This window comes from Paroedura picta, chromosome 3 (assembly GCF_049243985.1).
Source record: "Paroedura picta isolate Pp20150507F chromosome 3, Ppicta_v3.0, whole genome shotgun sequence".
Taxonomy (NCBI): domain Eukaryota; kingdom Metazoa; phylum Chordata; class Lepidosauria; order Squamata; family Gekkonidae; genus Paroedura; species Paroedura picta.
Genome location: NC_135371.1, coordinates 16,845,136 through 16,855,425, shown reverse-complemented (window position 1 = coordinate 16,855,425; position 10,290 = coordinate 16,845,136). Strand labels below are relative to the sequence as shown.

Genomic DNA, 10,290 nt, shown 5'->3' with positions numbered 1-10,290 from the left:
TATATATTTAAATTATATTTAAATTATATATATGTGTGTGTGTGTGTGTGTGTGTGTGCAAATTATATTTTATTTTTATTATTAAACTTCTGTACTGCCCCTTGTCAAAATCATGATTGATGTTTGCCATTTCTCTTGATCTGCCTTGTACTCTGTTTTATTGCATGCACCCTGGTTAGTATCACTCAGTTGTCAGATAGGATGCTACCATGCTTTGAAGAAGCAGCTCCTTATATCCTTTAGGTATGAAAGGCCATGTTCCCTGCCTCGTTGCCTAGAGAACTATCTTGGGCCTTGAGGCCAGAATGCCCAATTCATCAACAAGTATCTTTCATCCCCAAATTCCCCAAAAACTTTGGCTCCGGAAGCAGCTAGGTGCTCTGGGTTGATAAGGGGTTGCTTGGTTAAGGTCCCCAGTCTTAGCAAGGCCCCCCATGATGAGCTAATCATCTCTTTAAATAAACTACTTTTCCTAAATGAAGTCTGGTCATTGGAAGCGATCGGAGATTCTCACCCCCTTCCCCGTACAGGTATGCCTCCATGGCCAAAAGGTTGAGAAAGGCTTGCATAGGGCCTTAAAGGTCAGTACCAAAGCCTTGAGCCTGATTCGGACCTTCACCAGTAACCAACACAGCTGTTGAAGGACAGCTTGAATATGAGCCCTCCATGGGGTTCCCATAAGGTCCTGCATTGCTGCATTTTGCACCAGGTGTAACCAAGGATCAGGACCTGTGTGAAGTAAGTTACAGTATTCCGGTCTGGAGGTGAACATTGCATGGATAACTGTGGCTAGCTAGATCTTCTGGTGCCAGATGGGGTGCTAGTAGCTTAGGGGGGTGCCTGGCGCACAAGGTAGAAAGCCCAGTGGGCTACATTTATAACCTGCACCTCCATTGATAAGGAGGCGTCAAGGGGCACCCCCCCCCCAAGCTTTTGATGAGGCACAAAGCTGTTAGTTTCATTCACATCAAGGCAGTACAGGCACCCTTCCTCTTCTGGCCCCTTCTTCCCCAGCCACAGAACTTCCATCTTCAGGTGGAGGTTAGGATGCTTAAGAGAGCTAGTCAACTGCTTCAGATCTTCCTGGAGAGTAATGTCCATTATGACCTCATCTGCAAATAGTAATACACACTTTGCATGGTTGTAACTCAAAGAGATAGTGTGGCTACTTACCGTCTTGTTTGTTTGATATTAGCATCAATGAAACTCAAATACTTTGGCCACCTCATGAGAAGGAAGGACTCCCTGGAGAAGAGCCTAATGCTGGGAGCGATCGAGGGCAAAAGAAGAAGGGGACGACAGAGAATGAGGTGGCTGGATGGAGTCACTGAAGGAGTTGGTGCAAACTTAAATGGACTCCGGGGAATGGTAGAGGACAGGAAGGCCTGGAGGATCATTGTCCATGGGGCCGCGATGGGTCGGACACGACTTCGCACCTAACAACAAAGAATTAGCGATCTCTCTTATATAAATCATGTGCTTGTGGATCCCCAAGCAGGCTCTGGGGATTAAACATTGTGCTAGCATGCCTTGATGATAGATCAATCCTTGTACCAATCCGATGTAATCATTCAAACATGAAGTCTGTTGTTTTAGCAATCAGGTGTAAAGAGTCAATTAAAGTATCGTTGGCAACCACAGGGTTAACTTTATCAGCTGCTTCCTGATGCAAATTAGTTGTTTCTCCCCTCTGAATAGCACCACATGTCTGTTTCCGAGCCAGGTGTAGAAACAGTTTCATGATTTGCCAGAGGAGCAAACTAATTTGAGTTAAAAATGGCATAAACCAAATTTGAGATCTTAACAATCAGCAATCCTGGACTGTTTGTGAACCGGAGGAGAAATTCTATCATCAGTTCCATGGTCCCTTTTATGCATCCCCATTATCAAAGATTCCAAAGGAGGGAAAGCACCTTCAAAACTAAAAGTCAGTGTTCATGTCAAAATTCCAGCAGGAAAAGAAAGTTAGCATGGTTGAGTGAAGCAGGCACAGCTAAATAGAACACCAAGAAGAAATTATGAGCTTTAGGGAGTGACAAGGCGTGGTGATAAATTGGACACTAATTGCAGTTCCATTCATCCTCTTTACTCTCAGTAATAGCTTCCCCAGTTGAGTCACTTAACAGCAAGAGAGGAGATGTCCTACCCACAAGGAATAGGTCGCAAACTTATCCGAGACAGCTTGTGTTTCCTTTTATATTTTCCTTTTACAAAGGGGAACCGCCAGCCGGCACTGCGAAGATGACGCTCCCACAGCCTTAAAGGAAATCTCCAGATCTCATAAGAAAACAGTTGTTTTAAAAAAGCTTGTAATCCTTGGCACCTCAAGGTTTCATTTTAATTGCACAATAAAACAGAATTAGACACCTGTTAAAGGACTCTATAAAACTAATTTTAATTGGCATTTCCTATTGCTAGATGTAAGCCTACACAAACAGTTATGTAAACCTTCACAGAAAACGCTGATGCTCAGATTTTGCAATGTCTCACCAAGTACTGGTCACGGAGTGATTTATGTCAGCAGCACTTCGCAGGGAGAAATGTTTTCTTCTCCAAAGGGAATCCAAATTTCGTATGAAAAAGCAGGAAGAGGAAATGGACATGTGGCTTGCGGCATAATAATAATAATAATAATAAGAAGAAGAGTTGGTTCTTATATGCCGCTTTTCCCTACCCGAAGGAGGCTCAAAGCGGCTTACAGTCGCCTTCCCATTCCTCTCCCCACAACAGACACCCTGTGGGGTGGGTGAGGCTGAGAGAGCACTGATATCACTGCCCGGTCAGAACAGTTTTATCAGTGCCGTGGCGAGCCCAAGGTCACCCAGCTGGCAGCATGTGGGGGAGCACAGAATCGAACCTGGCATGCCAGATTACAAGTCCGCACTCCTAACCACTACACCAAACACCAAACACTACACCATAAGCAAATATGGACGGAAACAAGCATCAACTAAAAGCAACAGATCGTAAAGTTTCTGAAAATTCCACCAACATGCGACCCTTTAGCATGGCAGCCTAGACTACAGGGGCGTTTGCTGGACTACATGGGTGTTTGCTGGCAGGGGCTCATGGGAATTGTAGTCCATGGACATCTGGAGGACCACAGGTTGACTACCCCTGCTATACAGTATCCATTACACACACACACACAAGAGAGCTCCAATCTAGCAACCGAGATCTGCTCAGAGTCCCTGGCCCCAGAGAGGTGAGACTAGCCTCAACCAGGGCTTTTTCAGTCCTGGTCCCAGCTTGGCAAAATGCTCTTCCAGCAGAGAGATCAGGGCCCTGCGGAACTTTGACCAGTTCCGCACGACCTGCAAGACCGAGCTATTCCACCTGGCCTAAGGCCGAGACCAGGAAGAGAACACCCATATCAGCTAGCCTCCCATATTTGGGAACTTTTAAACAGAGGCTAGATAGCCATCTGACGGAGAGGCTGATTCTGTGAAGGCAAACGGGTGGCAGGTTACAGTAAATGTGAGTGTCCTGCATAGTTCAGGGGGTTGGACTAGATGACCCATGAGGTCCCTTCCAACTCTGTTATTCTATGATTGTATGAAGAACCCAGAAGAACTCATAAAACTATCAGGACCTTATGGGAAGATATGTCTCCCCAAATAAAGATGCCCCCTCAACATTTGATACTCAATGTTACATTAACTTTTAATTGGCGGCCGAAGGGTTAGTTGGTCTTGTTTTACCGTATGATTTATGATCTCAGTGTATTTTCAAATGATGTTACCCACCCTGATCCTTGTGTGAAGGGCAGGGTAGAAATCAGCTGAAAGCTGACAGCATTAGCTTTGGTAGAATAGAGCCTATTTCAGATGCACATAGTGTAACATCAAATGGGAGATAATATGCTCTCTCTCTTGCAAACATCCATGGGGGGGCTTGAGAACAGGTCAGCCAAGATGTCTCAGCTTTGTCTGTGGACTGGACACTGCTCTCAAGAGATATGTAGCCAGCCAGCCCGGCCCTGAAATGAACAAATGAATAAAAAGAGTGTCCATCAAGAACATGGATGTTTGCCCTCTGGCCTTAAGCGAATACCATTCATTGTCAGAAGTTAGTTTTGGTTACAGTTGAACACTTTTTGCTATGCAGACTTTTTTTTTTAATTTCCCGGTAAATGCCTTGTGAATTTTTTTCTACACAATAAATTACTTGAAATTTTTTAATTGTAATACTGTGCCTATAGAATCTTTGACACTCAACCACCCATGTCATGTTTTTTTTATAACAACAAACAGGGCTAATGTGTTTACTTGGCATACAACTGAGCTTCATACCATCTTGGTACTCCTGTTTACATTTTTCGTTCTGCCCATGTATATAAATTGACCCATGACAACACATGTCATTCACCTATATGGTGGACTCTTGACTGTTCAGAGGTTTTCAGCAGACTATAATGGCTACCCCCCCTCCCATACACACATTTGTTAACATTCAGAAATAATTACATGGTGCCTTCCTGCGTGCAAGTCATTATTGCTTTAGGAGCCCATCCCACTACGATCTCCCAACCACAGCTTAAACACAGAAAGGCTGCAGAGCACAATTATGAACATTTTAAGAAGAGGGAATATGATGGGTCTTCTCAGAAGTCTTATAAAGTGGGATTTCACCGATCCCCTGTTCTCTGCTCTCTAAGTCGGGGTAACCAAACTGTGGCCTTCCAGAAGGGCAGGATGCTGTTTCCGTTGGCTGCAGAGGAGAGGACACGCAGTAATGGGTTTAAACTTCAAGTACAACGATATAGGCTAGATATCAGGAAAAAAATTTCACAGTCAGAGTAGTTCAGCAGTGGAATAGGCTGCCTAAGGAGGTGGTGAGCTCCCCCTCACTGGCAGTCTTCAAGCAAAGGTTGGATACACACTTTTCTTGGATGCTTTAGGATGCTTAGGGCTGATCCTGCGTTGAGCAGGGGGTTGGACTAGATGGCCTGTGTGGCCCCTTCCAACTCTATGATTCTGTGATTCTATGATTCTATGATATCCATGGATTACAATTACCATGAGCCTTGGACATCTGGAGAGCCATAGTTTGGCTCCTCTGCTCTAAGCAATGAAAACAGTTATACTAGCCGGAATAAGTGCAAAACGTACAAGAAAGCACACTGAAACATACAAGCAAGAGTGTAATCAAGGAAGGCTGGACACGGCATATCAGCTTTTATTAGTTGGAACTTGGAAGTGACCTCACACCTCAGATCAGAAGGAGGACAGGAGCTCTCTATGGCAGGTGCCTGCTCCTTACCTTGTGCAATACTATATAGTGCAGGAACTGATCTTCACGCCGTTTTGCTATAAAAATGTCTCGAAACAACACACACGCCCCCACCCCCGCCCTAATCCAGCAATAGATTTTTTTTTTTAAAAGAGAACATTCCAAACACCCAAACGCAACAGACCAAATTTATCAGAACCAATGCGTGGAATTCTCACAGGCAAGACACATTTAAAAAGCACTTGGAGCCTTGAGGTAGCATTTTTATGCAAAACTAGAATGACTGTTGGTGGCTGAAGGAAAGCATTGGTAACGTGGGGTTTAACCTTTAACTAGGCACAGCAGATGTGTGTGTCATGCTCCTAAGAGATGCAGGACGTTGTCTCTGTGGGGCGATCAAGGTCCGGCATAGCCCTATGGCCTGTACATGGCAAAATCAAAAGAGGCCTCTCTCCAATGAAATGCAACTAAAGAAACTAGGGGGGGGGGGGAGGGAGAGAAACCCACCAGAAATATTCAAACAACAGAAGATAACTCGAATGGGCGCAGGGAACCCAGAGATGTTGTATTTTTGGCAAGACGGGTTTACAAACACATGCCCAAAACATCCGAGAATATAAAAAAGTAACAAAGGGGTTGTCCTTTTTCTTTGCCCAAGGCTTCACTCTCTTGCTCTGCCGACAGACAAGGACTTCAGTTGCAATACACTGTGAAAACGTCTGCTGTGACTTTAACAGGAATAAATTACCAGTACACTAATCTTCTCTCCCAATGATTTCAAAAATGATAAGCAGGAAGATTTGGATTTTTTTTTTAAAGACACGGACTCTCAGGTGACACCACTCTTGTTAGCCACTTTGCCGCTGAGGTCTCTTATTAAAACGAGACATTGCCGATTATCTTATGCAGAACATGAGCAGATTTCGTCCCCCTCCCCTTTACACAGAGCGATATAAAGAAAAAACACAGGATCTGTGAGAAAGACCAAATAAAAGTGTTTTTTTTAAAGTTAATGCAGTCAAAGCGAAGGATCCAAAGATGGGGGCAGGATCACTCCTAGTAATATGGCCGGACACCAGCTGGAATGGGGGGGGGGGTACGGCACTAGGAGACTACATGGCTAAAGTTAGAGTTGGAGCACTGTAAATATTGCACAATAGATCACTTACAAACCCCAAACATTACCATTCAGACAACTCCCAAGCAGCTCATTTTCGAAAACAACACTGCTCTCTTCTCGGCACAGGGGTAAATCTGCCCGCCCGCAAACCAGACTTTCATTTGAATCCAACAGATACCCCCTCCTCCCCAGAAACGAACAGGGTCTCATTCTGATTGTATCTACAGGTGGGATTCTCTCATTGTGCTCTTAAGGAATTAATGTGACTATTTTGCTATTCATACATATGTCGATTAAAAAAAAAGATTTTACACTGATTGGAACACAAAGACCAGTTTAGGGTTGTGCAACTCAGCACTAAGTGTTGTTGTTATTCCACACACATACACATACACCCAGAAATGTACAGATCATGAACTCTAATCATGGCCTAATCATTTCAAGCTTCACCCTGCCTTTCAGTTAGGTGCATGGCTTCCTGCACATTTGCTCCTTGCCTTATGAAACTTCTGTTTTCTTTTGCGTTTCCATCAAGAGAGTCACAGCAAATGTTCTTTGATTTTGGCCGGAGGGGAAGCAATTCTGGGCAACCTATCCACTATGGAAAGTGGTATTTAGCTGGCACCCAAAAGCCTCTGGAGAAAATGGGATGCCTCAATGAGAGGAGAACCTACAGTGGCTCAAAAACTTTATCTAGAAGGCAAGAGTTTGCCTTAGCTGAAAATCTGCACAGGCTCAAGACTGGCTTGGACATTCCAATACCACTGCACAACCCAAAAATGTTCCACGGTGATCCTTTCTCTCCCTCAACCCCCTTGATTAAATCCATAGCCTAGACGTTTACGCAAAGAAAGAATCCTACAATTAAAAACAATATCTTTGGTGCAAAAAATATGAAGAAACAAGTGTATTTTCTTCTGGCTTTTGAGATAGTGAGTGTATCTCTAGTAAACAGAGGCATTAAAAATGAACATGATATGGTCACCAGGGATTCAGTATCTTTTCCAAAGGCAGTTGTCAAGAAAGAAAGAAAGAAAGAAAGAAAGAAAGAGAGAGAGAAAGAAAGAAAGAAAGAAAGAAAGAAAGAAAGAAAGAAAGAAAGAAAGAAAGAAAGAAAGAAAGAAAGAAAGAAAGAAAGAAAGAAAGAAAGAAAGAAAGAAAGAAAGAAAGAAAGAAGCCTTTTACCTTCAGACTAATAGAATATCATATCCTGGTTCAACAACATATTAAATTTATATAATTAGTTACCAATATAGGATCCAAAACCATAGCAGTTTAGACAAATTATACTGGCTAGGACAGAACTCACAGGTTACCTGTGGCATTGCCCAGTAAATGAAGTTATGATGGCAGAATTATTTCATGGTTATTCTCCCAGTCAGAAGCCCACAATCTGAATATATCTCTCAAATATTTATAACATGCTATGAAAGACATTTAATGAAAAGATCTACTGAAATTATTGTTTACTGGTTCAGTATCTTAAAATGGTTGGTTTTTAATGCCCCATTTTAAGGTCCAGTTCTTGAGAAAAATCCTCAGATAAAACTGAATCCAGATGTTACTTTTAGAAAGGCTCGGTATGAAACAGATGCCTATGTTTTAAAATGCTGCTGCCTTAGTATTTTTGGGTTGGTTTTTTTTGTTTAGAGAAATGTCATTCATTAACTGAAACTTAGCTCAAAAAAATCCTTCATTCACATACCAATTGCCCAAAGAGTAAATGCAATTTTTTTTTCATTTTAGGTTTCTTTAAAAAAAAATCATTCACTTCTGAAGTAAAAGGTTGATAATTTTTCAAAAGATTTAGGAAACAGATTTGGCAATTGGAAAACGTATCTAATCATCTCGAAGAATACTGTAAAACATTGTTGCTAACAAGAGCTCCCCTTAGTTGTACTTATTCTTTAAATTATCCCCCCTCAAAGAGAGAGATCAAACTCCTTTAAAAAAAAAAAAAAACCCACAGCATTAAAACTTGATTTTGCCCAGGGCAGTGCCATGTGACATCTAGGAGTACAAAGGATCTCCATGAGCAGGAATTTGGGTCACGTGCTGTTGTTTTTCATGAGATCACAAATCAATCCAATTTTAAGAAACAGACAAAGCTTTGGGGGGACAATGCGGGTGCAACATTCTTGCGGCCACCGGATCTTTCGGACTATTGTTCAAGTCCCACGAAGCCTTAAAAAATACATACTTAAAAAAAACAAAACTTGCTTGCTGTTACAGATAATGATTTAGTATTCTGCTTCATTGCTCCTTATTGACTAGGTGAGCAGCCCTGGAGTTCCCTAGGAGCTGCAGTACCGCCCGCATCCCACAGATGGCACAACAGCCCCGAACTTGCAAACTCGTTAGTTCTGGCAGGTTTCCATCCTCTCAGAGTTTTAACGCTATTCCAAATCCAAGGACATCCCTCACTCGAGGCGGTTTGTGAGATGCTGATGGGGGAAACACTGACAATAAGATGCTGTAAAGAGGTGGCTGTCTACGAGACAAGAGCCACCCCCTACCCCCAATCGCTTGCAAACTTTTTTGTCATGTTTTTCCTTTCCTTTCCTTTTTTTTTTTAAAGCAAGAACAACAGAGAGGGCTCCACATCTTTGTATCAGGCACTTAAATTGTTGGAGAGAAATGCCATTCTGAACCAAGCAAAGTGAAAGGAGGATTAAAGAAACTGAGCAGTTAAGCTAGGTCTAATAATGAAATTTCAGCAGCAAAGCAAAGGCCTGGGGTGAGCTTTGACCCATCCAGCTGTGCTGAGACCTACACAGGGTTCTAAAAAAAAAAGAGAAAGAAAATGCCCAAGAAGACACCAACAGCCACTGTCCCGTAGTGTCCATTTTTCATTTGTGTGGTGTTGCTAATAGGAGGCTCTTCTGTGTCTTGAACGGAGAAGGCACCAAGGTTGCTCTGTGCCTAATTGCCTGGATCGGTCAGGTCCATGCTAGAACCAAACAGCGCCACCAGCTGCTCTTCATAATGTGTTATATTCCTCTTCATAATGTCCATACAGGGCCCAAGTAACCTCTCGAACGCTTGTACATCCATAACTGCACGGAAACACAAAAATACAAGTAAGGAACACAGGAGCAATGACTCTAAGGGAAGGCGCAGAGACCGTTTACGCACTGGGAACTTCACTGCCCCAGCTCCCGTGCAGGAGCACAAATCGGGGGCAGATGAGGCGCACTGGGCCAAATGCTCCCCCGTGTGGGTGCAGGAAGAGGTGGGGCAACCTGCCACGACTAAAACGCCAGCCTGCAGCCCAGCATGAAATCTCCAGTGCGTAAACGGTCAAAGAGAGAATCCCAGTGAACTCAAGTCCCTCAGGAAAGCTGCCAGATGTGTTCCCTGGAATCTCTCAAAGTGGGATGTCGCCAATGCATGTTGTTGTGAGTCAAGGAAACATGTCCTGCTGCATACAAAGGGGAGGAAGAGGGCCTACTGGGCAGGCCAAATGGCTTTTACCAATCCAGAGGATTTCTGCCAGTCGAAAGATGCCAATTCTCAAAGACAGAGACACAACTGTGTTATAAAAGATGTTGATGCGATGCAAAACTTGCCTCCAAATTCCAAGATGTTAGTACATAGTGCTTCTCCAAATTCTAGTATGTTAGTGTATGAACCTGATCCCATGGAGGTACAGTGGTTAGGAGCATCGATTTCTAATCTGGTGAGCCGAGTTTGATTCCCCGCTCCTCCTCCACATGCAGCCAGCTGGGTGACCTTGGGCTCACCACAGTACCGAAAAAGCTGTTCTGACAGGGCAGTAATATCAGGGCTCTTTCAGCCCACCTCCCTGACAAGATGTCTGTTGTGGGGAGAGGAAAGGGAAGGCCATTGTTAAGCTGCTTTGAGCCACCTTAGAGTAGTGGTTAGGAGCCCGGACTTCTAACATGGGTTTGATTCCCCACTCCTTCTCCGCATGCAGC

General features: G+C 43.5%; 1 protein-coding gene across 1 annotated transcript in view; it reads right to left on the bottom strand.

The window, feature by feature from the left end:
- Positions 1-5,137: 5,137 nt before the first annotated feature.
- Positions 5,138-10,290, bottom strand: part of PRKAR2A (protein kinase cAMP-dependent type II regulatory subunit alpha) — a 106,097-nt gene continuing 100,944 nt past the window's right edge. The window contains exon 11 of the mRNA XM_077324946.1: positions 5,138-9,408. Coding sequence (XP_077181061.1) covers positions 9,275-9,408 — 134 coding nt within the window. The 3' untranslated portion in view covers positions 5,138-9,274. The remainder of the gene's footprint in view (positions 9,409-10,290) is intronic.